Source organism: Apium graveolens, chromosome 10 (assembly GCF_009905375.1).
Source record: "Apium graveolens cultivar Ventura chromosome 10, ASM990537v1, whole genome shotgun sequence".
Lineage (NCBI taxonomy): Eukaryota > Viridiplantae > Streptophyta > Magnoliopsida > Apiales > Apiaceae > Apium > Apium graveolens.
Window position 1 is genome coordinate 228,703,694 of NC_133656.1, and position 26,802 is coordinate 228,730,495.

The window sequence follows — 26,802 nt, forward strand, 5'->3', positions numbered from 1 at the left end:
ATTATTTTTTGGCTTCCGAGCTTTCTATCCCAAATACTCGCTTAAATCCGAACGGATTCATATTCGATTTCCGAATGCTCATTCGAGTCGACAAACTAAAAGGCTAAAACACACGGAAAAAGGAAAAAAATAAAATATACTCCCTCTCGGACAAACTAAAAGGCTAAAACACACGGAAAAATGAAGAAAATAAAATTTACTCCCTCTATCCCTCCATGTTCTTTATATCGGGGGACGATGATTACACGCATTTTAAGTCTCCCGTAAAATATGGTTTCCGAAATAATTTTAAGTAATTTTTTTTATTAAATAAAAATATATTATTTAAATTTTTATACATAAAAATAAAATTTTAAAAATAAATAATAGAATTATATTTTATAGCGGTCTTCAAATACGTATAAAGTATGAGTAAAAAGTATGTAAAGAAACGAGGGGACGGAGAGATTTGAGTAAAAAGTATGTAAAAAAATGAGGGGACGGAGAGAGCATAAACTAAAGAAAACATGTACTTTGTTTTGGTTCTTTAATGTTTTTTTCTTAGTTTTGTATTTGTAAACCGAAGATCTTTATCTTTAGAAGAGGTAATGGGCATGCTTTAATTAAACTCAATTTTGGCAGGTATGTTTCCTCACTTCTCATCTTGCTTTCAATTATTCATTTCTATATAAATATACTAATTTTACACATGTTTTCTGATAAAGTTTGAGTCTTTTTGTTGTTTTGTTGTTCTTTTTTTCAAGAAATTTGTGGGTTTGATCGGATATTTAATTTTCTTTACAGGAACTAAAAATTTCATCAAGAAATTGATCATGGCAGTTGTTGAAAATGCTGGGTTTAATGTTGATAACTCGTTGAATCGGACTGAGTCACTCGTTCAAACCGAGTTCGATCAGTCTAAATCTAACCACGGCGCCGGAAATACTATTTTCCGGTCAACTGATCGGAATAATCAGCTGAGTAATGGTGGGTCTGGAACTGAGCTGAAGAGTTCAGTTAAGGAGCTGAGTCATAACTTTAATGGTGATGGTGGGCCCCATCAGATGAATGGTGGGGATGATTTGAGGATGAATAATAATCATGACGATGATGATGGTGGAGAAGGGTTTAAGAAAGAGATGAGGGATTTGGAGGAAATGTTGTCGAAATTGAACCCGATGGCAAAAGAATTTGTTCCCCCTTCTTTTGTTAATAATTATGGTCCAATTTTGCAGAACTCAGTACCTCAGTTTGGTTTTATTGCTGATGGGAATTTTTTAGTGCATACTAATTCTCCTGTTGCAGCTGGAGGAAATTCCGCGAGACGGGTATGAAGAAAGTTTTGATCTTTTTAAGTTATGTGCTGGTTATGCTTGATTTGATTTCAAATTATAAGTTCTTGATTGTTGTAGCCTCTTAATTAATGAATGGATCTTGAAGATTTAGTGAAGTTTCTATATTAGTTGTTGAACATTTTTTCCCTTTAAGGATTATGCTAAAGTTTTTTTTTTGATTGTGCAGTCGTCAGTATGGGGTGAATTAATTATGTAATTTTATGTGCAGAAGAAGATTGGGAATAATCATGGGAAACGAAGGATGAATAGTAGAACTAGTATGGCTCAGAGGGAGGAGGTGATCAAGAGGACCGTTTATGTTTCTGACATTGATCATCAGGTGAAAAATTATCCTAATTGTTGGGCAATAGTATCTCAGGGTTTAGTTTTAGTAAGTTATGTTGTTTAACAACTTTTTTGTTGCATGGGTGTTAGGTTACTGAAGAGCAACTTGCAGCTCTCTTTATTAGCTGTGGGCAGGTAGCAAATACCTAATATGTGATAAATCTCATGCAATTGACATTAATACATGCTAATAAAGGATTATTTCTATAATTAAAATCCCGAAATGTTTTTTTTTGTATACAAGGTTGTCGATTGTCGCATCTGCGGTGACCCAAATTCTGTTCTTCGCTTTGCATTTGTCGAGTTCACTGATGAGGGTAAGCTTATAAAAATTACTTTGGCATTTGTGCTGTTGAATTAGGTTCTCATATTTTATTGTTTGTTATGCTGCGTGTGCAGATGGTGCAAGAAACGCTTTAAGTCTTGCAGGCACAATGCTTGGTTTTTATCCGGTCAGGGTGCTGCCTTCGAAAACTGCAATTGCACCTGTTAACCCTACATTTTTGCCAAGGGTAAGTATCTAAGTTCACTGTCTCATAATAATTTTCATCACTATTCCGTTCTTAAATATAATCAGAGATATGCAACTGAGAGGCAGAGTTATAATCAATTATTTCCTTTTGCGATGTCTTTTTTAGTCTGAAGACGAAAGGGAGATGTGCGCAAGGACAATTTACTGTACAAATATAGATAAGAAGGTTATTTAGAATACATATAATTTCTTGTTTGGTTGGTTGAGAGCTTTGAAAGGATTCATTTACCATCACCATGATTGTTTCTTCCAGGTTACTCAAGCAGATGTCAAGCTCTTTTTTGAAACCGTCTGTGGGGAGGTTTGTGACTTTTTGAAGTTGCTCTTGTTCTTAAATTTATAACTGTCTTAACTAAACTTCTTGTCATCTATAGGTTCTTCGCTTGAGGCTGCTTGGAGACTATCACCATTCAACTCGTATTGCATTTGTGGAGTTTGTGATGGTAAGTAAAATGTTGTGCTCGATATCTAAGGAGATCCATATTGCAATTATGCTTTATATAGTAAGTACGTGGCTTAGTTGTCTCTAAAGTAATTGACTATTTGGTAACTGAGTTGACTTGAAAAAAGTATTACATGTATGGTTCTCCATAATATATCGAATTTGCCTCCTGGTGAGATTGTTTTGAGTTAGATATTCATTTGTCATATAAATCATACTTCTATTCTGAGCAGAAAGGAGAACAGTCTCAAATCAGGCAGGTGATTTCGGTAAGCATTACTGAGCCAGGGCAAGTTAATTTAACCATTTGTTTAAAACTGTGTTTGGTTCTTTAATTAATTCCGAATAAGAAATTAAATTAATGAAAATGTTTGTCATTAGATTTTATTTTTATAATTTGTTCACGTCCTTGTGCATAATTTGGGTAAGATCCAAGGATCTAAAATTGTAAAATAGGTTTCTCTTTTTAAAGAGGTAGCGACAATCTGCTGTGGAGAAAGATTGTCTCATTCTAATAGCTGGCTTTAGTTCGTGCTAGCTTGCTTGGGATTCTCAATATATTATTTAGATTTGATTCGACGCTTCTGCTGGATCTGTAACTAGATTACAGAAACTATCAAACTATTTATTAACAACATGTGGTTTAGGGAAACTGAAATTCAAGATTTAAACAAAACTCTTGCCTAGTGCAGTAAAACATTTGGATAAAATATTTGGTGGAAGGAAAGTATTATAATAAAACAAGCACAACGCAAGCATAGCGGGGGACTAAATATAGCATCTGTAACTAAAAAGATTTTAGTTAAATTTTATTATGCTTTGTATGGACGGACTAACGAATAGTTTAAACAACAGTACTAACCAAAAATGAGAATGTTATCAATCAGATTACACTAATGAATAATAATGGCTCTGGCTGCCCAATTATATTCTAATAATGTAAACAGATAATCACTTCTTGTAAGTTTTACCATGCACTGATTAGTACTAGCATAATACAAGTCTTTAAATTTGTAGAAAGTAAAAACTCTTTTTTAGTAATGAGGATCTACACCAATATGAAGATGTCCACAGTGGTTTATTCCCTTATATAGGGTTGTTGATATTACATGTTTGCAGAATTTACACGTATCAATATCATAAATATGGTTGCCGCAAGTTTGTCAACGCTGATGAACTATGAAGTTCATGTTACTATGGGGGATTTTATGGTCCAATAAGACATTAATAACCCTCCTCCCCGAATCATTTTCAAACTCGAACCATCCTTCTAATACATGCACAAACTCATCTGATTCAGCAAGTGGCATAGGTTTAATGTTCCAATCATGCATCCTAATTCCTAATCATTTCATCATTTCTAACTTTTAAGTCTATTTTTTTATTGATGCATATAAACATTTAAGCAATAAAATTTCAGATGTACATTCAAAATGTCTAGACGGTAACAAATGTGTATTTTGTGGTTTAGATTGCAAATATATCTTGATGGCAAACTAATTGGACTTTTATAGTTCATTGTTCACGTACTTCTTATAGCCATAGTCTAATTTAATAATCATTGTGCTTATTGAATAAGTTTTGTAAGATGGACATCTTTGTGTTATGTTCTTTAGCATGTGACTATAATTGCCGATGAGAAAGATATCATAATAATTGTATGTAAATTCATGCAGGCTGAGAGTGCAATTGCAGCCCTTAACTGTAGTGGTGTTGTCATGGGATCATTGCCAATAAGGTTAGTTATCTACTTATCCTAGTTTTGTGATTCTGCTCCCCATTCCCATTTCTTTTCCCTTTCTAAATCAGAGTGGGCTCTGGCCAATGTGTCATGCAGGATAAGCCCGTCAAAGACACCTGTCAGGCAACGCATTTCCCGCCCTGCAGCACACTAAGTCTGCAATCTAAATCAATTTTCTGCTGATGAAATCTACATATATATACATAGATATGGAGATACTTTTAAGGTGCATTTGTCCATTGCTGCGGCCGGTATCTCCATATAATAGGGTTCTTTATGAAGTTTGTTCAACACGTAGAGTTGGATGAAATTTCAAGGCTACACCTAGATTGGTTATGCTGCATGTTAAGCTGAACTTGGTAGGTCTCAAAGTGTTATGCTTTTGGATTTCTAACACGAACTCTTTGGAAGTCTATGTTCCTCGGATATTACCAAACTTACATTATCAATGATCATGTATTTGGGATGCATTTCTTATTTCTTCACTGTTTTTAATATGTAGTTATATATTGTTTCCAGCGAGTCCATGTACACAAGTGCTTGAAATCCTATAACCGTGAGGGATTTAAGGGTGCTAAGAGCCTCGTAGGTTTGAGAGAGTCCGACCAGAAGAGCTACTAGTAAAGGCGTTGGTGGAAATGTCTAGTTTACTTTCTCTAATTTTTAAACATCCCTGCAAACAAAGAAACCAAATCAAATCTACAGAGTCGAGATGTTGGGGGAATGTTTATGTTTCCCTGCAAACAAATAAACTAAACTAAACCTACGTAGTCGAGATGTTGGTGGAAATGTTTATGTTTAGTGAGTGTTCTGTTCTATATCTACTCACAAGGGAAAATAGGCGAAGATCAGTGTGAGAGAGGCATCAGGCATTAGTCTCTTTATGAAATGTTATGACAGGCACTAAAAATATCAGCGAACACAAAAGTTCATGGAAAAAAGAAATAATATTTTGAATTTTTTTGAGGTAGAACTTGTAAGATCATAATGAAGCTGAGAGTTTCACTACAACTAGAAGAAAAAGGTTAATAGACGATGGCTAATAACTGATGGCTAAAATGTTTAAAATCTATATATCTGTGGGTATAGTAAAAAATCCTTGTTTTTCACATCGGTTTAATACTGATGTGAATCGTTTCTAACTAAATAACTGATATATTAGACATACTAAGGGGGTGTATTCAATTGGGATTTTGAAAGATTTTTATGATTTTAAAAATCATGGGGTATTCAATTTGGATTTTAAATAATCCTTTAAAATCTGAAGGTATTCAACAAGGATTGAAAAAAGTCTTTTAAAATCTAAGTGTATTCAATTTAGATTTTAAAAAGTCAATCAAAATTTGGTAATATTCAATTTGGATTTTAAAAAATCCATCAAAATCTAATTGTATTCAAAAGTACATGGATTTTCTTTTATTTAAAAAAGCTGTGGATTTTGATGGATTTGCTAGTACATTTTTAATATCTTGAAATCTTTTCAAAATACATGAGATTTTGATGGATTTCTAAAAAACTCCACAAAATCTGCAAGACTCTACAAGATTTTGGATCAACTCCATCAAAATCCACGAAAAATTGAAATCAACGAAAATCTTTTAAAATCCGTTGATTATTAACAATCTTTTAAAATCTGAAATGAATACACCCCTAAGATATCAATTAGTAACCGATGTGTTATTTTCTTTTAGTGTTTAGCCCCGAAAGATGGTCCTTTTTATTAGCAAAACAGAAAAGATGCCCTTTTCTAATGACAAAAGTCATAATTCAAACATCAAATTTACATTTAATATTATACATAATTGAGTAAAAGTGAAATAACACAAAATTTTATATCGGTTTAATGGATGATGTACGAAGTCCAGTGGTGTTCATCATTTGTTTCGACATATTAGGAAGAAGGTCCAGAAGGTGAACAAGACAGTTCACAAGCTATATTAATACGGTTTATGTCATGCTATTAAGATAAAAAGGTGAAATTAATTTATTTTTTTGCAATATCTTTTAAAAAGATCACCTTACATAAAATCTAAGATATTATCTAAGATATTAGAAGCTGTATAATCTAAATCCAAATCCAAATCCAAATCCAGTAGCCTGCTATTTGGCTACAAATAGTAAATAATTAGTGACCAGCAAGCAAATAAAAGGTCCCACAGTTAAATAGTTTTGATCCTTCCTTATGAAAAGTTTAAGTTTTGGATTTCCTGTTAAGATACAATGTATCTGCTACCAAATACTGGATATTATTACAAATTTAGCTTGAAATCAAGAGCATTTAATGAAGATTTTGTTCTTTTCTTTCTTTTAGTGCTTTTTTTTCTTATGTATAGTGTCATACAGGGTAAATGAGCATGCTGTTGAAACTCAATTTGCAGGTATGTTTTCATTCTCCTCTTTGTTCTTTTTGTTATGTACATGCATGTATACATGTAATTGTGTAAAGTTTCAGTCTTTTTCATTCTTCAAGAAAATTGTGTGCTTAATTCAGCTTTTACTTTTGTGCAGAAACTAATAAAAATAACAAGAAATTGATCATGGCATTTAATCAGAATTCCAAGTCCAATGCTGATAAAACACCTTATCAGACAGGGTCACTCGTTCAAACAGACATAAATCAGTCCAAATCGAGCACCATTGGAAGTTTCAGGCTCTGGTCAGATGATCAAGATGATCTGATGCAAAAAATGAGTAATGAAACTCAGTTTGCAGGTATGTTTTCCTTCTGTTCTTTGTTCATTTTGTTATGTACATGCATGTATACATGTAATTGTATAAAGTTTTGGTCTTTTTCATTCTTCAAGAAAATTGTGTGCTTAATTGAGCTCTTATTTTTGGTGCAGAAACTAATAAAAAGAACAAGAAATTGATCATGGAATTTAATCAGAATTCTGAGTCTAATGCTGATAAAACACCTTATCAGACAGGGCCACTCATTCAAACAGACATAAATCAGTCCAAATCGAGCAGCACCGGAAATTTCAGGCTCTGGTCAAGTGATCAAAATGATCTGGTGCAAAAAATGTGTAATGGAAGTGCTGTAACTGAGCAGAAGGGGCTATTTAAGGAGCTGAGCTATGGTTTGACTCATCACCGTCAGATGAACGTCTTTAATGATTCTAGAATGGATAATCACCTTGATGATGATGGGGAAGATAAGTTTGAGAGAGAGATGAGAGACTTGGAAGAATTATTGTCGAATTTGGATCACAATGCTCAAGATAATGTGCCCCCTATAGTTGCTAATGATGCTAGACCAGTTTTGCCAAACTCAGCACCTTACTTTACTTTGGTGCCCACTAACTCCTCTGTTGCTGCTGGTGGAAATTCTGCAACACAGGTTGGTTTATATGTATATAATAGCTATGATTAAAACGAAACTGTGATAACCATTGTTCCCCATTTTCTGTAAGAATTGTTTTACAATTTTTTAAACATGCATAATAATGATCCTCAGGCTCATCAATGGCAGGTGAATATTGGGAATAATTTGAGGATGAATAATCATCATGATGATGAAGGGGGAGAACGATTTGAGAGGGATATGAGAAACATGGAAAAAATGTTTTCGAACTTGAATCCTGTGGCTCCAGATTTTGTGCCTCCTACAGTTGCTAAGGGTGTTAGACCAATTTTACCAAATTCAGGACCTTACTTTGCTTATGATGCTGATAGTAACACTTTGGTGCAGTCTAACTCTCCTGTTGCTGCTGGTGGAAATTTTCTGACAAAGGTATGTGTATAACTGTATATGTATATAATGGCTATGATTGACTGTGTTAACCAATGTTCTGCACTTTCTGTAAGAATTCTTCTTTTGTATGAATTGTTTTGCTAAGTTTTGAATGCCCAGAATAAAATCCTCAGGCTCTCTAGAGCGTGACCCTGTATATGATAGAGAAAGTCCTAATCTTTTTGAAGTTATGACTTATGCGTCGTTTATGCTTGATTTTTTTCCTAACTAAAACAATTATAGCCTCTTGATTAAGTAATGGTTCATGTAAATTTGGTAACTTCCCCATTTAGTTTTACTAGTATATACTATGCAGAGTGAATATAAGAGAGAGCACATATTTGACTGTTTAGCTTTTTTATCACTAGAGACTAAAGAAGCCTCTTTGTATTGAATTGCTCAGACGCGGATTGGGTCTAGTCAAGGGAAGGGAAGGGAGAATGAGCGAACTATTATCGCTCAGAGGGAAGATGTTATTAGGAGGACTGTTTTTGTTCCTGACATTGATAATCAGGTAGTGAAGTATCTTGATCTTCCTGGCATTATAATCGGGTTTTTGTTTCGGAAATTTATTTTTCTGAACAAAATTTGTATAATTAATTTTTTGTTGCATCGGTTTAGATTACTGAAGAGCAACTTGCAGATCTCTTTAGTAGCGTCGGGCAGGTAATCTTTACCTGCTTGGTGTCATTTCGTTAACATTCTAATTATGCTAATGACACATTTTGTTTTCTTTTTTAATAATACTCCAAAATGCTTTTTCTGTGTAAGCTTGTTGATGTTCGTGTCTGTGGAGACCCAAATTCTATTCTCCGGTTTGCCTTTGTTGAATTCACAGATGAGGGTAAGCTGATAAAGCTTTTATATTGACATAAACGTGCTCTTGATAGCGTCTCTTACATTAGCATGTCTTACATTTTGTACCATCTGATATGTGTGCAGAAGGTGCAAGAAATGCTTTAAGTCTTGCAGGTACCATGCTTCGTTGCCACCCAGTCAAGGTGCTGCCTTCAAAAACTGCGATTGCACCCGTTAACCCTACACTTTTACCAAAGGTTAGTAGTTTGGTTGTTATCTTTAAAATATGTGCATGATTATATCATACTTTCAAAGATAAGTAAGTGAGAAGCCTAGTAATGCTAATTTAAATAACCTTGTGCTGTGTTTGTTTAGTCTGAAGATGAAAGGGAGAGATGCACAAGGACTATTTGTTGTACAAATATAGATAAGAAGGTAACTAATATTAAAAATAAATAATAATATGTTCTTCTGTTGGTTGAAAGCTTTGTCAAGATTTATTCATTTTTTGAACAATTTTTATGCTTGTTATTACAGGTTTCTAAAAAGGACATCCAAAACTTTTTTGAATCTTTTTGTGGAGAGGTTTGTGACTAAATGCTACAAATCTATGTGTGCTCCTATTCTTCAATTTAAATACATGTAATGAAATATTTGTCTGCCGTAGATTCTTTACATGAGGCTGCTTGGAGACCAACATCATTCAACTCATATTGCATTTGTGGAGTTCATGACGGTAAGTGAAATGAGCTGTTTGATAGCTTGAATCAAATTTATAATTTTTCCGCAATTGTTTTAAATTAATTATGGAGTTTATGTTTCTCTCTGGGCTTTTTTGGCTATTTCCCCTACCCCCTCAGTTCCCCCACCCCCTTTCACGTTATCCATCCATGATCTGTTTCTACAGCACAACAACCTAATGCATGCAAACTCGTCACGTTCAGGCATAGGCGTGTAGGTCTAATCACGCAGCCTAAACATTTTAACTTTCGAAACACATATTTTTCTCCTGGATACTTGTAAAATATTTGTACAGATTTCATTCCAGATGTAAATTCAAGATGCCTAAATTGTATCAACTGCATCTTTTTTGGTTTTATATTGGAATATATATCTTGATAATGACTTAGCTATGCTTTTGTGGTACTTGTGATCGTACGTCTTATAGTTATAGGTATGAATTATGATTCCTGATTTTTATGCATATTTATTATTAAATTAAATTTGCAAGATAGACATCTTTCCATTTTGTTCTTTAGTGTGCTAATGTCATCATCAACCGAAAAAGATTTTGTAGTAACTGGATTTCAATTGGTGCAGGCTGAGAGTGCAATTGCAGCCCATAACTGTAGTGGTGTTGTCATTGGATCATTGCCGATAAGGTCAAACTCACTCAGTTATTTGGAGTTCTCTTCTTCCCTGTTAGTTTTCACTCTCTAAATCTGTGTTGGTTTTGGACATTTGACCATGTAGGATAAGCCCTTCAAAGACGCCTGTCAGGCCGCGCGCTAGGTCTTGGAAGAAAGCCTCTGGAAACAATTTTCAGACTGGAAGAAAGGTCTACTGAATCAAAATTCAGCTAATACAATATTATCATATATCTACAAAGACGTAGAGATATATGGTAATGGTATTGTTATATATTGCCCCTTCCAGTATCTTATATATGATGGGATTTCTTTATGAAGTTTGTTCCGTAGAGTTTGTTATGCTGCATGTTAAACTGAATTTGGTAGTCTTTATCTCAAAGTGTTATGCTTTTGGATGTTTCTCCCATGAAACTCTTTGAAAGTCCATGTTCATGGGATTTAACTCAACTTACTTTTCGGTGATGAAGTATCTGGATATTTTTTTTTTGTTTCTCTTTAAGGTTTAAAACATGTAGTGATAGTAATTGCTGCTCTTGCATTGTTTCCTGTGAGTTCATATATAGAAGTGCTTGAAATCCTATAGCCATACTCTAACTTGAGATACTGAGAACAGAAGTAGATTCCAGAGACTTTTATGATGTATGAAAAGAGCTAGTAGCCTGCTTGCAAGTAAAACTGTTGGTTGAATGTTTACCACTTTAAAAAGATTTAAAATTCCGGGCAAACAGATAAACTAAACTCAATACAAGTAAACCTCTTTAAAATAATACCGTCCATATCAGGAAAATTTATTACTTTACCAAATTTATTATTTTATTGATATAATAATATTTTATCACTTTACCGATAAAATAATATTTTATTATTTTACCGAATTTTTGTGATTTACGTATTACAAAAACTTGGTGAAATAAATGAAGTTATCAAAGGATTAAATGAAACTATAGAGTTTTTCATAAATTATTATGATTATGGAATCACCTATGAATGAAAAAATTATTTAGTCTGTAATGAACACCGTCGAAGAACTGATCCTGGTCCGGATGACGACAATATCATAATAAGCTTGAGTATTTCAAGCAATCAATAGTTTAAACAATGAGTAGTTAAGAATTACTTGAGTAAAAACTATATAGGTTAGGATCTCACCGGGAGTTAGTTAGTACTTCCTTTTGCAAGACTGTTTTATACATTTTCTGGTTTACAAATAGTAAGGTTCAGTTATAATGGAAAGAAGATCAGACATCACACTTTGCTTTGTGAAATGGAAAATGGAAATTCTGAAATGCTATTAATCCTGACCGGGTAACACAAACATTAAATTTATATTTCCCCAGAAATAAAAATGCAAGACTAACAAAATGAGACATCAACTGACATTATGAGTTCATGTATATCAATGCTATTGAGAGTACTCATCTTGCCAAGATTTCAAAATCTCAAACGAATTTTTTACTTTGAAACCTTAACCTTTCATTAGCATAAATCTCAAATACATCTTAATCAACTTAAATACATTAAAATTGTATTTTGGAAAATGTAATCCATTTAAAATAATAGCAATAAATTTCAAATGTACTAAATCTATATATGATTTCAAATTATCAAATTTATTCTAAGATTTAAATATCTTAAAACTGAAATGAATTCAAACTTAACAAATATAACTTTTGTTATCCGTTCACAAATTATAATTCAACTTTTTTTAATAATTCAAAATTTCACGAACTACATGAATACTTAATTTTAATTAAAATTATGCTCTCAAATTATAAATTTGGGAGAATTTTTTTTTTATATAAAAATGCTGTTAACAAATGTGGTTCCTAATTTTTTTTTGCTTTTAGTAAAGGAATGAAGTAATTCAAAAATTTATAAAATTGTTAGAGGCAGCAACTTTACTTTTCAAGAAAATTCCTAAATAATAAGGAATTACTTCAACACCAATAAAAGGAACCAACACCCATTAATATGGGCCCCACTAATTTATTAGAAAATATTCTGACATTTATTTTGGGACCCATTCAACATTGGGTGAAACCGGATGGAATTATTCCCGTATTTATTTTCTTTACTGTCTTAATAAGTAAGGAACGAAAACTGTTAGTAAAAAAATCGTAATGAAACAAATGATAAAATGCTAGGAGTTGAAGATAAAAATTAAAAATCGTAAAGAAACAAATAATTAAATGATAGGAATTAAGATACAATTTACCACTCATTCGAAAGCCCATTTAAGAGTCTAAGTGTAGATGTAATTTATCTTTGGTGTCACTCATAAATTGTGAGAATTGTGAAAAATGTTGGAAGTGTTCTGAGTTCTATTCTAAAATATTAAGGTGTCAGATAATCACTTTTCATGATATTATATTATTCTAACACATGGTACCAAAACCCGGACATTGCTACTTAAATCCAAAAACATTTTAGTTCTTCTTCTCTTAATTCTTTTTGTTTTTAATTTATAAGAAACTGACCAGCATCTACTTATATAAAGCAGGGAAATGGGCATGCTTGAAACTCAATCCGCAGGTATTTTCTGTTCTCTTCATTACTCATTACTATGTTATAGGCACTTGTTTAGAGGAGGGTTTAGATCATAAAATTATTAACATTCATTTTCACTGGAAATCTCATTTTTTTCGAGATCACTAGAATCTCTTGTTTAGTGTCTGAACAAATGAATATATAATTAAAAATATCACTAGTACTAGGAAGGTCTGATAGCATGTTAATTACGAGCTGAATTATATAATACATGTTAACATTTACATAATAACATACTATGGCAACAGAACTCCAGTCTTGTTTTTTTCAAGATTCTTTTGTTTTTTTTTATCAGATAATCATTTTTCGTGCAGAAACTAAAATTTTGATCACGGAATCTATCATGGCTGCTCGTGAAAATGCTAAGTTAAATGCTGATAAATCACTGGATCAGACTGATTCAATAGTTCAATCTGCTGGTATTTTTGTTCTCTTCTTTACTCATTATGCTATTGTTAAGTTATAGGCACTTGTTAAGAGAGGGGCTTAGATTATATATTATATAAAAACATTCTTTTTCAGTCCAAATCTCATTTGTCAATCGGGCTCGCTAAAATCTCTTTTTAGAATCCAAATAAATGATTAAATAATTAAACATATCACTTACTAGGAAGGGATCGACTGTGAGACCTATAAGTTCCGATACCATGTTAATTACCGGCTGAATTATAAATTACATGTTAACATTTATATAAATGCATAAATTGGAACTAAACTTCAGTCTTTCTTTGTATTTGAAGATTCTTTTGTGTTTAAACAAATAATCATTTTTTGTGCGGAAACTAAAATTTTGATCAAGGAATCTATCATGGCAGCTCGTGAAAACGCTAACTTCAGTGCTGATAAGTCACTTGATCAGACCGATTCACTCGTTCAAACCAAAATGAATGAGTTCAAATTAAGCAGCGATGGAAACTTCGGGCATGATCAGGCGCAGATAATCAGTTCTGACATCGCTGAAGCTGAACAGAAGGGTTTCCTTATGGAGCAGAGTCCTGGTGTGGCTCAGTCTGCAGGTATTTTTTGTTCTCTTCTATGCTCATTATTTTATTGTTAAGTTATAGGCACTTGTTTAGAGGAAACTTAGTTCATATATTATATATAAACTTTTTTTCCGCTCGAAATCTCATTTTTGGTTCCGGAATGCTACAATCTCTTGTTTAGTGTCCGGATAAGTGAATATAAATTAGAAATATCGCTAGTACTAGGAAGGAATCTACTGTGAGACCTTTGAGTTCTGATACCATGTTAATTACCAGCTGAATTATATATTTCATGTTAACACTTATATAAATGCCAAGGAACAAAGCTTCAGTCTTTTTGTTTATTTCAAGATTCTTTTGTGTTTGATCAGATAATCATTTTTCGTGCAGAAACTAAAATTTTGATCAAGGAATCTATCATGGCTGCTCGTGAAAATGCTAAGTTCAATGCTGATAAATCACTGGATCATACTGAATCACTCGTTCAATCTGCAGGTATTTTTTGTTCCCTTATTTACTCATTATGTCATTTTTAAGTTTTAGGCACTTGTTAAGCGGGGGGCTTAGATCATATTTTACATATAAACATTCTTTTTTACTCCGAAACTCATTTTTTGATCGGGATTGCTAGAATCTTTTGTTTAGTATCCGAATAAGTGAATATATAATTAAACATATCGCTTGTACTAGGAAGGAATCGACTCTGAGACCTATAAGTTCTGATAACATCTTAATTAGCAGCCGAATTATATAATACATGTTAACATTTATATAAATGTATAAATTGGAACAAAACTTCAGTCTTTCTGTTTATTTTAAGATTCTTTTGTGTTTAATCAGATAAATATATTTTGTGCAGAAGCTAAAATTTTGATCAAGGAATCGATCACGGAAGCTCGTGAAAATGCTGAACTCAATGCTGATAAGTCACTGGATCAGACTGATTCACTCGTTCAAACCAACATGAATGAGTTCAAATTAAGCAGTGATGGAAACTGCAGGCATGATCAGGCGCAGATAATGAGTAATGACAGCGCTGTAGCTGAACAGAAGGGTTTCCTTGAGCAGAGTCCTGGTGTGGCTCAATCTGCAGGTATTTTTTTGTTATCTTCTCTACTAATTATGTTATTGTTTAGTTAGAGGCACTTGTTTAGAGGAGGGCTTAGATTGAATATTATATATTACCATTTTTTCACTTGAAATCTCATTTTTTGATCGGGATCGCTACAATCTCTTATTTAGTTTCCGAATAAGTGAATATATAATTAGAAATATCGCTAGTACTAGGAAGGAATCGACTGTGAGACCTATAAGTTCTGATAATTACCAGCTGAATTACATTTACATGTTAACATTTATATAAATGCTTAGGAACAAAGCTTCAGTCTTTCTGTTTATATCAAGAGTCTTTTGTGTTTAATCAGATAATCATTTTTCGTGCAGAAACTGAAATTTTTATCAACAAGGAATCAATCATTACAGCTCGTGAAAATGCTTATAAGTCACTGAATCAGACTGATTCACTCGTTCAAACCACCAAAAATGAGTTCAAATTAAGCGGCGCTGGAAACTTCAGGCATGATCAGGCGCAGGGAATGAGTAATGACAGTGCTGGAGCTGAAGAGAAGGGTTTCTCTAAGGAGCAGAGTCCTGGTGTGGCTGATCATCATCAGATGAACGGTGGGGATGATTTTGATGGTAATCCTTTGGTGCTCACTGAGTCCCTTGTTGCTGCTGGTGGAAATGCTGCAAAAAAGGTACGGGTGTAGAAATATAATGGCTAAATTGAAAATGAGATTTTGTGATAACCATTGTTCTGCACTTTTCTCAATTAGTTGTTCTGCTAGGTTATTTTGTTGTGAACTTGTGGTGCATATAAGACAGTATATTTGTCTTTTTATCTATTTTCTTACTAGAGACTGAAAAAGACTCTTGATACTGATTTTATAGTAATTTATATACTTTAAATTATTTATATTGAATTGCTCAGAAGAAGGCTGGCTCTAGTCGTGGGAAGAAAAAAACGAAGAGTAAGCGAACTAATTCGGCTCAAAGAAAAATTAAGAGGACTGTTTTTGTTTCTGACATTGACAATGAGGTAGTAAATTATCTTAATTTTCCATGCAATATTATAATGCTGTTTGTTTTGGAGATTGATTTGTTGTTAAAACAGAAATTCTATATTCTATTTTGCATGGGTTTAGATTGCTGAAGTGCAACTTGCAGCTCTCTTTACTAGCTGCGGGGAGGTAAAGTGACCTACTTGTTTTTTATTTCTTAAACAACCACTCATGGTAATGACACATTTTTTTTACTAAAACTCCAAAATGCTTTTTGTACCTAAGATTGTTGATTGTCGTATATGTGGTGACCCGAAATCTGCTCTCCGGTTTGGGTTCGTTGAGTTCTCTGTAAAGGGTAAGCTATTAAAGCTTTTATATTGACAATGCACATACAGGTGCTTGTGATAGGGCAGTCTTTCATTTTTTTTCTTATCTGACATGTGTGCAGAAGGTGCAAGAAATGCTTTGAGTCTTGCAGGGATGATGCTTGGTTCCCACACTGTCAAGGTGCAGCCTTCGAAAACTGCAATTGCACCTGTTAACCAGAACCTTTTGCCAAGGGTTAGTAGTCTGGTTTATTATCTCTATAGACTTGTTGTAATCATCTGATACTTGCGTACAACTGGAAATAAGGAAGTGCGAAGTCAATGTGAACTTACTTAAATTACCTTGTCTTATCTTTTTTCAGTCTGAAGATGAAATAGAGAGATGCACAAGGACTATTTATATTACAAATATAGATAAGAAGGTGATTTAGAATAAAAATGATTTATTCTTCTGTTGGTTGAAAGCTTTGTATGGTAATCTTCATTTTTTTTGTTCAATTTAAATGCTTGTTTATTCCAGGTTATTCCAGAAGATGTCAGACTCTTTTTTGAATCTTTCTGTGGAGAGGTTTGAGATTTCATGCTACAAATGTATAGATGCTCCTATTCTTGAATTTAAAAATTTATGTTATAAAATAATTTTTCTGCCATAGGTTCTTTGCTTGAAGCTGCTTAATGACCGTCGTCATTCAACTTGCATCGGATTCCTGGAGTTCGTGACAGTAAGTAAAATTAGCTGTTTAATATCTTGAGTAGATTCTTTTTGCGGTTGAGGTTTGGGTACATGGTTTGGTTGTCTCAGAAGCTTATAAAGTAATATGACTTTAATGAAGAGAAATCACCTATGGACTATGGTAATCCATGGATAATCAGTGCCTTCTGATTTAATTCGAATATATTTATGTCTGTCTTAAAAGTCTCAACCATCTCTTTTGTTATAAATAAAAGAGTTATATGGCTAAAGGTTCGCTAAATTCGCAAAATGTTGGCTAGTGTTTAAAAATAACTTTTTAATGGCTATTGTTATCTTCCGCCTTTTGAATTGGTGGCGCCCAGAAAAGTAGAGCCAATAAAATAGAAAAGGAAAAAAGCGAACCAGTTCAGTAATGACACAATATATTGGGAACCAGTTCATCAATACACAGAATTCTTGCCTGTTATAATGAATTAGTCTGTATTTAGTGATCAGAATAATTAATATATTAGATAAGCAGCAGCTGATTTCATGATTTGTTTCCTTACTTAAACTTGTTACTATTACAGTTTTGATATATGTTAGTTAAATGCTTATTTATATTTTTTGTTATCACTGCTAATTTATTCCGATTATGATTATAAAGGTTTTTTAACTTTAGGCTTTTTTTGTCTGCCCTATCTTACGCCCCCCCCCCCCCCCCCAAATCCTTTTCTGCACAAAATCACCATCTTAACTCATGCAGTCTCATCTCTTTTAACAACTGCCGTAATGCATGATAACATGCTGTGTTTTTTTTTCAGTTTTAAGTTTTACTGGGAACTGGGAAGGCATACACATTTTAAGCGATTACATTGCATTTGAATAATAACAGTGCTCTAATAGCATCATCTTGTGTATGATATATATGTGGAACACGCCTTGATAATTATCTGGCTACAAGTTTATAGTAACGTGTGGTCCTTGCTAGACATGCATTTCTGTCATTAGATAAGTTTTGCAAGATTAATAATCTTATCTTCTTTTTTTCTGTGTGCTGCATCTGTGCATTATTTTTGTTGTCAACAAAAAGGTTTATGTTCAATGGATTTTATTATTTGCCCTCTGCAGCCTGAGAGTGCAATTGCAGCCCTCAAATGTAGTGGTGTCATCTTGGGAGACTTGCCAATAAGGTTAGTTATCCATCGATCCTACTAGTCGATTCCCTCCTTCCATCTAATTTATTAAACTTTTATGAAACAAGGTGATTTTATAACCATGCAGGGTAAGCCCGTCAAAGACGCCTATCAAGAAAGGTGTTCCCCGCAGAACAAATCAATGAGTCTTCCTGGAAGGTCTTCTCAATTTAGTGCTGATAGAAATATAGCTGCATATACCTGCACTTCTGTCCGTTGCATGCTGGCCTAGTATCTCCCAACTTCCATTTAAGAGCGTTTTCTCTGTAGAATGTCGTTTGTTCATCATTTAGAGATGGATGATATTCCTTATGCTGTAGATGGCTTGACTATGTGGCATGCTAAGCTTAACTTTGTTGGTTTATCCTAAAGAATTTTAGTTGTTGGCATGTTTTCAACCTGAAACTCCTTAAAAGTCTGATTTCAAGGGATTTTACCTTACATTCTTTTGATTGATCAAGCATTTGGCTTTTCTTATCTGCCCGGAATATTTAGCATATTTTGCTGTATTGGTTCCATTCACAGTTTTTATAGGAAAGTGCTTGAAAACCTAGCCTATTAATTGTCTGCTAAATTAACCTATTAATGTTCATAAAAAGAAGTTTATCTTTCTTTTTTAACTGCAGTTTAGTATATCATGTGGAAGATTGTTTAGGAAAGGAAATAGTTTTACTGCACAGAATTACTGCAAACATAATTTGTTAGTAAGTTTGTATGAATGACTTGGATGGGAGAGTCAACTTATATTGGATATGTAGGAATGGTTGTATATAATAATTAAAAGTTGCAACTTTTGTGGACTTAACAAAATCTTGGTCTCACCCTAGATCTTGGTTCATCCATCAACCTCCCTGTGTGATAAAGACATTCTTGTTTAGTGGGGATGACCCCAACAAGTCCCAAATCCACTTAATAGCAAATCAAAATGAAAGGCACCCTTAAACAGAAAAAGATGGATCAGTGAAAGTAACAATATTATTTTACAAGTTAGGGGAGAAAAGATGCATATTTCATTTTCATACCATATTTTTTTACATATCAACCCAAAACCTTATTATTATGTCAACTGCACCTCAGCATATTATCACCAAGCACTTCTGTTCCTCTTTCCCCTTTCTTTCTGTTCCTCATCTAGATCTAGTTGTAATTATTTAAATCTATCCTATTACCCCTTTCCTCATCATTCTTAATTCCCTACAATATAGTATAATTTTCGAGAATTTGGTATAATTTTCTTTACAGGAGAATATAAGATGTAATTCCCTACAAATCTGCTGTACTTGAGTTTGTTTTGTATGTACATGATGATGTACTGATAAGAGGATTAAAAGTCCCTAACGGCTCTGGATGGTGGACTACAAAGCTATTTCCAGATACAACAAGTTGAAAAAATAAATTACATTTATCAAGCAAGATATTCTAGACACCACAAATTGTACTAGTAGTGGCATTGCTCAATACCTCCCTTGGTAAATTCTTATCACCTGTCTGTTGATGACAATTCAAAGACACTGTACAATGCTACTCCTGATAAAATGTTAAGTTAATTAAATAAATATTAGGGTAGGGTGTTTTGTCTAACTAATATAGTTACATAGAGTTACATATTGTTACACAAACCAACCTCATTCTCACCGGTTCGCCTAAAATTTTAAGGTATTAGACGAAGTTCAATAGGATCATGCACATATATATATTAGTATCATAATTTATCCTACTATAAGAACGGAATAAAAATGAATAAGTTTAATTTGGTTTGATATACATATATATATTTAACCGAAATATGGCGATAAAGAAGAGCCTCGCCAATCTAGAAAAAATTGTGGACAGCGAACTGTTTAGATCATTGAATTTTAACCCAGTTAACGGAAATGAGATTAACGTCCTAATAAATCATCGGGAGACTTGGTCCATTACTAAATATACTAGTACTAATTTAAACAGTAGTTACCAAAAGAAGGTGAGCAATGCCAATGCGCCACCTCCCACTAACCGACCCATCTTTGCATGCGTGTTGACAACATCTTCAAAAAACCCAGTATCTTTACCACTTTCCCATTGCATTTTCTTTCTCATTCTTACAATCTTTTTTCCCTCTTTCTTTATCACCTCTGCATTCTTTTCCCCTACCAAACTATAAATATAACTATCAATCACTCCTCTACTGCTCTTATAAGTTATTTATATGCTACATAACTACCCCCATTACCTTGTAACACTACTAACTTCCTCTTTAGTTGTTCCCTTGTACTCAAATTCTTGATCAGCACTTAAAAAAAATTCAAATATAGAAGTTACAAATTTTATTTTTTGCGGAATCATGGGAAATTGCTCGGCTGTCTGTAGACGCGGTAAGGCTTCTTGTTTGGGAGCTGCTGAAAAAAGCAACAACAAAAAAGTGGTGCAGCTTGTGAAGATGGATGGGAAGATCATGGAGTTTTCAGCACCAGTTCTTGTAAAGGATGTGTTACAAAATTTCTCTGGTTATAATATTGCTTTGTCTAGGGAGGCTCTGCAGCATCTTCCTTTAAGTTCGCGGTTGAAGTTAGGGGACATATACTATCTCATTCCTTCAGTTGAGGATTTAGAAAGTGCAGAAGGATCTCGAAAAGTTGAAAAAGAGGAGGGTGGTGGTGTCAAAAGGATAAAAGTTGTTATAACAAGGCAACAATTGCAAGATTTGCTGTCAAAACAAGTGCTGGCTGTTGACATTTTATCAGGGCTCAAGACTGAGACATGTACTTATGATGAAAAATGTATGGCAATTTGGAAGCCAGAGCTGGAGTCTATACCTGAAGAACATGAGACTATAAGCATTTTCTAGCATATTAGCTTTAGGTATGTATGTATGTTGTGTAATAAGATGGTTTTGTAATAACATATCGACATAGTATGAGTCACGACATAGAAATCAAAAGAGGAAGATAGACTAGAGCTGGCGGGTGATATATAGGGAAATGATATTTTCAAGCATAAATGGGAACATCATTTCTCAATATATGGGAGAGAATTGCCACTGTAAAATTGTTACACGAATTGTAACAGACTAGAACTGATAGTATGATGTGTTGATGAAGAATGTTTGTTACAGTTTATTGCTGTATGTTAGCGTACTGATCTTCATCTTTCTGTATTTGCTTTGTATGCAGTATTTACCTCTGTGAGAAAGCTGTTTCTAGAGCTTCAGATCTGTGATCATGGTATAGCAAATAGGATGTGATCTAAATGAAACTAATAACTAGCAGACACTTGACTATCATGCCAAACACAAATAACTTAAGCAGCAAATATGATAACTAGATTTATGATAACTAGATTTCTGACTATTGCAAAAAGGTAACAAATAACAAGTAGACACTTGACTATTGTGACTATCATGATAACAACCTAAGTGGCGAATGATAATATACTAGATTATCATACCAAAAATGAAAACAAACTTATCGCAAATTAAAAATTAATTATCACAATAATAGGGACAATACCATATCATCTACCTGGATCCGGGACTCGACATATTTTATAAGTGTATGGAATTGAAGATTTCTTGCATCCTCTAGAAGGCTATCCATAATATGTCTCATTGTCCTGATAGGAACAACAGATCTAATAAACCTACTAATCGACCCTGAATACAATCAACAGTTGCATACTTGCATTGCAATTATATTTAAGGGCAAAAACCATAACGCAGACTATTAAGAAAGTTTGAAAGATTCAGAATGTTGTGAAATCTGGAAACTAGACTGGTGGACAACCACTGCCACACCAGACACTAGCAAACTTGTCAACTTTCTCAGTTCCTCCTTGTGTTTAAGACGTCGTTTATATAACTTCAAGAAAGATCATGAAGGCTGTCAAACTCACAGTTGTAATTTCTTTTTTCTCATCAATTATCTGCAGTAATTAACGGTTGATGCTGTTGATAAGGAAATATTATTTTCGTAAACTATTTAAGTTCTTGCAGTCCATCATATCTAATATCTATGTATCGAGAATACTGAAAATTGACATATCATGAGAAACATATCACACATTTAAATCAGCTTAAACAAATTGTTGTTGTTTGGACGGCAGGTTGAACACATGAAAAATAGCAAAGATGAATAAAATAGTTAATCCAATTATTAGTAACAGTTTCAAAAGACTAGTACGTCAGGGAGAAGGAGAATCCAAGACAGTACCTCAATCCCTAAAAGCATACATATGTACCATAACATGCATGCTACATAAATATGTGTGTTTGCTTTCTGTTTTGAAAGCTAGACACTGTACACATGACCAAGCCAAAGACTTAAACCAAAAACCCAACTGCTCTTTACTTCTTTCCTAAAGCTGCTAACATGCTAAAGGAGAAAGGAGCTCTTCACTCTTAAATTAGAACCAGCCAAATTTGAAAAATATATGTTCTCTATCTAATAACATAATTTTAACAAGTATGGATCAAAATACCATCATCCGTGAAGATTGTCTAAACGTTCAAATTAGTATGTCTATGAAACCCACCCCGGATAGCTCAACTGGTTGAGACCGGGACTTTAAGAGTTTACCACCAACAGGTAATTATTTATAATTTTTGTGGTAAAAGTGATTCTCGGCCAAAATTTAACAATCATTTTTTTGAGTTATGCCAAATTATTTTTATAGCTTTAGACGAAAATGGCATAGCTTCTCAAGACAGGATCCTATTTGTCACGTAGACATAGAGGTATAGAGGCACAGTCTTTGAGGTTATTGTGCCCAACTATCTGACACTACCAATGCTGCTTTTTCACTTACTACCATTACTCCTATTTAAATCCTTCTAAGGTAGCTTCAGCCTCAACCTAAGCTGCTGCATTTACAACTTACAACTTTGCTATACCAGCTGCCAGGAGTTACTTCTCTAAATACACAAGCACCTAAGAGCAATGGGAAAGAATATTGCAGCAGGAAATTCATGGTTAGATGTTGTCAAGAAAGCTTTCAGGTCTCCTATAAAATCCACCAAGTCCAGCAAAAGGAGAGAAGAACATGAACAAGAAGATGATGAAAAGGTGATATATTGGTACAGTGCCACATTTTACGCTAACAAGTCGTAGATTTAATGTCAGTTCTGATGATTACATTTACATTATAAATGATATTTGTTTGTGCAGAAGAGAGGAAAGCGGAGGTGGATTTTCAGCAAACAATGTATCAATGAAACTACAATACAACACTATGCATCAGCTAGTATTGCGGCTGATACTTGTTTTGGTAAATCTAGTGCACAAACCTTGGCTGTGAATCCCAAGGCCCTGGTTGATGATTACAACAGGCGAGACATTGCATTGGCTACGGCAACTACAGCAACTGCTGAGGCTGTGGCAGCAGTTGCCGCGGTCCAAGCAGCTGTGGAAGTCATCAGGCTTGCTAGTCCCTCTAAAACTACCAGTAAATATTTCCGTGCAGCCATTATGATACAATCAGCATTTAGAGGCTATCTGGTAAATAATGTATCCGATCATGCATCTGAGTCTTCACAATTTAGTCAGTTTTTAATATGAGAAGGAAATGACTCTGTTTCTCTTAGGCTAGAAGAGCTCTGCTGGCACTTAGAGGAATTGTAAAGCTACAGGCTTTAGTAAGGGGACAAAATATCCGTAAACAAGCAAAGATGACACTTCGATGCATTCAGTCCTTGGTCCGAGTTCAAACTAGAGTTCGTGATCAACGTAGGAGGCTTTCATATGAAGGCAGCAGGGATTCCACATTCAGTGTATCTAACAGCTCAAGGGAATATCGTGTTGAGACCAGAAAATCTCGAGTGGGTTAATCTTTGTATTAGTCAGTCTACATAAGTATATGATCTTTAATCACTTGCTATTTCCATTCCATGCTTAATTTTTGTGTCTTGACTAGCACATTGTGATTACTGAAACACAGTCAAGAGAAGGAAGTAACATTACGGATGAGTGGGATTGTCATCGACATACGTTAGAGGAAATCAAAGCTATGTTGCAGAAAACGAAGCTAGCAGCTTCTGAGCAAAAAAATCAACTCACAACAGCTTTTTCTCGTCAGGTAATTTAGTCCTCTATTTTCTTTTGTTGCATTTATACAGACATATGGTTTTTTAGTAAGGAACCATCATTTTGTTTTTAATATTTAGACGTGGAGATCTGGTAAGGACCAATTTCTATGTAGTGAAGGGGAAGAAGAAAAGTATGGATGGTCTGATCAGTGGAAAAAGATAGGCAGGCATTCTAGTGATCGAAGTGATTCTATTAAATCAGTTGAAACTGACACTGCTCAATCATATTCTGTCCCACGTTCACGATTATCAATTGATCAACAATATCTGTACCATCAAAATCCGAGCTCCGAATCTGATTGTTTTCCGATGCACAGAACAAATAGAAGTATGTCCAATTCCTCTCCTATCATGCCATTTCAATACAGAACGAAATACCTACAAGTTCATTCAGCTAGTCCTCGTTGCTTAAAATATGCGAGAAACTTTATGAAGGCTCAAACACCAACACCAGTGCCTAACTATATGGCAGCAACAGCTTCGGCCATGGCTAGAAGTTGGTCTGAAAGTGCTCCAAGGCAGAGGCCTTTGACACCGGATAGAGGAAATTTGAGTTCTGCAAAGAAACGACTATCATTCGCAGCTCCTGAACGAGATGCTTGTGCTGTCATGAGTGATACAGAATCAGAAAGGAACTTGTGTAGCCCAAGTTCTATATATGGAATGCGGGAGAGATCAAACACATTGTCGCGGGGACAACCTTGGTGAAGCTCAGTCTATCTGTTACTATCTGCAATGCCAAGCAGAAAACTAAATTGTAACGTGAGGCAGACCTGCAAGAGGCTAGAGAGCACAGATTGAATGAGAGCTCTTGTATGCAGTTTAATTAGTCTTTGTAAAGAAAATAACGCTTGTTTGACAATAATTGGCAAAACATTTATGTCTTTAACATTTTTGTATGACAATCAGTTCTTGATATATCATATTAATTGTTGTTCTCTAATAGTCCTGGACTAATTCTTATCGCTTTTTAATTGCGACTTAAGTAAAGTTGGTCAATATCAGAACCAATCATCTGGTTCAAGATTTAACCTGAACAAGTGATCTTTGTGCAGGACAGAGTAGTTCATTGTAGTGCTTACTTTCATATGCTTGGTTGAGGCATATAATTTGACCAGCTACAAGCTGGAGAAAGGCAAGACTGTAAAAGTGAAAGGAATTATAAAAAAACAGTAAAGCCAAAAGGAATATCTCGAGCATTGGACTGAATTAGCATCTACAACTACAACTTTCCAGTTAAGCTATATGCTCATCTTTTTCACAAACCCCTATCATTCAAAACATGAAAAGCAGTATAGTGTATCCATTACAGTTTATAAACTTTTGCAGTAATTTCTTACTTTTGTCTAATCTGATAATAATGAATGTAGCAATCCTATCATACTTTTTCACATTTTATGAGTTCGATTAATCCCAGTAAAAACATTCCTCTCTGAGCATGCTTGTCGCTGAATCATATATTCTTGACATAGACCGGAATTAAGTTAAAAACACAATCATGCCCTTTTTTTTCTTTGCTAGTTATGCATGAACGCACCTTTCTTGTCTTCGACAAGGTTCGGTTTGAACCTTCTACTTCCTGTAAAGAGAGGGAGGGAGTTACAACTATTTCAAGAGGTGTTCGATGACATAATCATGCGGATTACTAAAAGAGGGTAATATTACAATTAAAATAACAGCTAGTGAAATGAGAAGCACAAGTGCATATGTTAATTAAACATTCCAACAAAATAGAAGAATTGAATAATATTCATGTTGAAAATCTCACTAACAAATATTGCAACATAGAGGCAAGTGTATAAAGAATTTAGCAAGTTCAGGTCAAGACCACAGTCAACAAAACAAAACAAAACAAAATCAGTAACTGAAATAACGAAGAGAGAAAGAAAGATGTACCCGAAACCATAGCTTTCAACAGTGACTGAAATAAAGGTTCACAGATACAAAATGCCAAGAAAATGATCACAGCTGAGTCACCAGGCCTTGCTCGAAGTCCTGGCTGCTCTTGAAGAGAATATTGCCCCCTACCTGCTGCGTTTGGGATGCGTGCAATATCTCCACCAGGATAAAACAGCTCGGAGTTGATGTTAACAGCAGCAACAAAACCTCCACCTCGACCAGCACCTCAGTCGCCGGAAAAACCAACCTACAGCACTTCGAACTTGTGTTTTGTGGGAGAGAAAATGCAGAGAGGGAGAAGAGAAGAGAATGTTATGTGGTGTGTAAAAAAACATTCACTCAAGCCTCTATTTATAGGAGAGGAAAAATGAAACTGTTCCACACTTTAATGTCTGAATTAAACTGCACCATTAATTTAAAAAATCAAAACTGATCAGATTTTGAATTTAAATTATTTGTAACAGTTTTTTTTCACTTAAAACCCACATTATTATCAGATTTAATTTTAATTCATCAGTTTCATATCAGATTACTTGTCCAGGTTCAATATATTTAGACTAAGCCCACTAACAAAGTGACTTAGCCCAATTTAACCCAGACCAAACAATTTATTATTATAATAATAATAATCCAGTCACCGATAAATAAATTCGAATTAAAATTAATTCTCAAATAAATAAAATCCTCGCCCAGGTCGTCTCGCGTACGCGAGACGCCGAGACATTCGCCCAAATCGCCCTTCGACCGGACTCGGTCCGGTGCGTGGCGTGGCGGGGCGCGCGT

At 34.2% G+C, this 26,802-nt stretch overlaps 5 protein-coding genes across 7 annotated transcripts; all 5 read left to right on the forward strand.

The window, feature by feature from the left end:
- The first annotated feature begins 466 nt into the window (after positions 1–466).
- LOC141689938 (polyadenylate-binding protein-interacting protein 12-like) lies at positions 467–4,850 on the forward strand. Its single transcript, XM_074494469.1, has 11 exons — positions 467–621; positions 784–1,307; positions 1,543–1,653; positions 1,749–1,793; positions 1,903–1,975; positions 2,058–2,170; positions 2,297–2,356; positions 2,444–2,491; positions 2,565–2,633; positions 4,309–4,370; positions 4,470–4,850. Exons 2-11 carry the CDS (start codon positions 813–815, stop codon positions 4,525–4,527), a joined length of 1,134 nt encoding a protein of 377 aa, XP_074350570.1. The 5' UTR covers positions 467–621; positions 784–812; the 3' UTR covers positions 4,528–4,850.
- Positions 4,851–6,886: 2,036 nt separating this feature from the next.
- Positions 6,887–10,812, forward strand: LOC141689937 (polyadenylate-binding protein-interacting protein 12-like). Its single transcript, XM_074494468.1, has 12 exons — positions 6,887–7,085; positions 7,217–7,713; positions 7,846–8,106; positions 8,510–8,620; positions 8,728–8,772; positions 8,878–8,950; positions 9,049–9,161; positions 9,280–9,339; positions 9,442–9,489; positions 9,572–9,640; positions 10,225–10,286; positions 10,378–10,812. Exons 1-12 carry the CDS (start codon positions 6,911–6,913, stop codon positions 10,469–10,471), a joined length of 1,608 nt encoding a protein of 535 aa, XP_074350569.1. The 5' UTR covers positions 6,887–6,910; the 3' UTR covers positions 10,472–10,812.
- A 1,881-nt stretch (positions 10,813–12,693) lies between these two features.
- Positions 12,694–18,505, forward strand: LOC141692812 (uncharacterized). 2 transcript variants are annotated; one of them, XM_074497754.1, is made up of 15 exons: positions 12,694–12,806; positions 13,136–13,240; positions 13,637–13,837; positions 14,195–14,299; positions 14,664–14,897; positions 15,248–15,561; positions 15,795–15,902; positions 16,009–16,053; positions 16,150–16,222; positions 16,316–16,428; positions 16,556–16,615; positions 16,714–16,761; positions 16,847–16,915; positions 17,998–18,059; positions 18,151–18,505. In XM_074497754.1, exons 1-15 carry the CDS (start codon positions 12,779–12,781, stop codon positions 18,206–18,208), a joined length of 1,623 nt encoding a protein of 540 aa, XP_074353855.1. In that variant the 5' UTR covers positions 12,694–12,778; the 3' UTR covers positions 18,209–18,505. The 2 variants fall into 2 exon arrangements, with proteins under 2 accessions (XP_074353855.1, XP_074353854.1); XM_074497753.1 differs by lacking the exon at positions 12,694–12,806 and having other exon boundaries at positions 12,984–13,240.
- A 1,880-nt stretch (positions 18,506–20,385) lies between these two features.
- LOC141691940 (uncharacterized) lies at positions 20,386–20,889 on the forward strand. The gene has a single exon (XM_074496686.1). The coding sequence runs from the start codon at positions 20,386–20,388 to the stop codon at positions 20,887–20,889; it is 504 nt and encodes a 167-aa protein (XP_074352787.1).
- A 1,469-nt stretch (positions 20,890–22,358) lies between these two features.
- Positions 22,359–24,989, forward strand: LOC141692765 (protein IQ-DOMAIN 17-like). 2 transcript variants are annotated; one of them, XM_074497705.1, is made up of 6 exons: positions 22,359–22,624; positions 22,933–23,101; positions 23,204–23,533; positions 23,620–23,853; positions 23,973–24,110; positions 24,199–24,989. In XM_074497705.1, the coding sequence occupies exons 2-6, from the start codon at positions 22,976–22,978 to the stop codon at positions 24,826–24,828; spliced, it is 1,458 nt and encodes a 485-aa protein (XP_074353806.1). In that variant the 5' UTR covers positions 22,359–22,624; positions 22,933–22,975; the 3' UTR covers positions 24,829–24,989. The 2 variants fall into 2 exon arrangements, with proteins under 2 accessions (XP_074353806.1, XP_074353805.1); XM_074497704.1 differs by lacking the exon at positions 22,359–22,624 and having other exon boundaries at positions 22,667–23,101.
- The last annotated feature ends 1,813 nt before the right edge of the window (positions 24,990–26,802 follow it).

Excerpts from the sequence above, each read along its gene's own strand:
- LOC141689938 (XM_074494469.1), top strand. The coding sequence starts at position 813 with ATGGCAGTTGTTGAAAATGCTGGGTTTAATGTTGATAACTCGTTGAAT. Across the intron at positions 1,308-1,542 it reads GAGGAAATTCCGCGAGACGG|AAGAAGATTGGGAATAATCA; the intron begins GTATGAAGAAAG and ends TTTTATGTGCAG. Across the intron at positions 2,171-2,296 it reads ACCCTACATTTTTGCCAAGG|TCTGAAGACGAAAGGGAGAT; the intron begins GTAAGTATCTAA and ends TGTCTTTTTTAG.
- LOC141689937 (XM_074494468.1), top strand. The coding sequence starts at position 6,911 with ATGGCATTTAATCAGAATTCCAAGTCCAATGCTGATAAAACACCTTAT. Across the intron at positions 7,086-7,216 it reads TAATGAAACTCAGTTTGCAG|AAACTAATAAAAAGAACAAG; the intron begins GTATGTTTTCCT and ends TTTTTGGTGCAG. Across the intron at positions 8,951-9,048 it reads TGTTGAATTCACAGATGAGG|AAGGTGCAAGAAATGCTTTA; the intron begins GTAAGCTGATAA and ends ATATGTGTGCAG.
- LOC141692812 (XM_074497753.1), top strand. The coding sequence starts at position 13,060 with ATGGCAACAGAACTCCAGTCTTGTTTTTTTCAAGATTCTTTTGTTTTT. Across the intron at positions 14,300-14,663 it reads ATCACTCGTTCAATCTGCAG|AAGCTAAAATTTTGATCAAG; the intron begins GTATTTTTTGTT and ends TATTTTGTGCAG. Across the intron at positions 16,429-16,555 it reads ACCAGAACCTTTTGCCAAGG|TCTGAAGATGAAATAGAGAG; the intron begins GTTAGTAGTCTG and ends ATCTTTTTTCAG.
- LOC141691940 (XM_074496686.1), top strand. The coding sequence starts at position 20,386 with ATGGGAAATTGCTCGGCTGTCTGTAGACGCGGTAAGGCTTCTTGTTTG.
- LOC141692765 (XM_074497705.1), top strand. The coding sequence starts at position 22,976 with ATGGGAAAGAATATTGCAGCAGGAAATTCATGGTTAGATGTTGTCAAG. Across the intron at positions 23,854-23,972 it reads TTGAGACCAGAAAATCTCGA|TCAAGAGAAGGAAGTAACAT; the intron begins GTGGGTTAATCT and ends ACTGAAACACAG. Across the intron at positions 24,111-24,198 it reads CAACAGCTTTTTCTCGTCAG|ACGTGGAGATCTGGTAAGGA; the intron begins GTAATTTAGTCC and ends TTTAATATTTAG.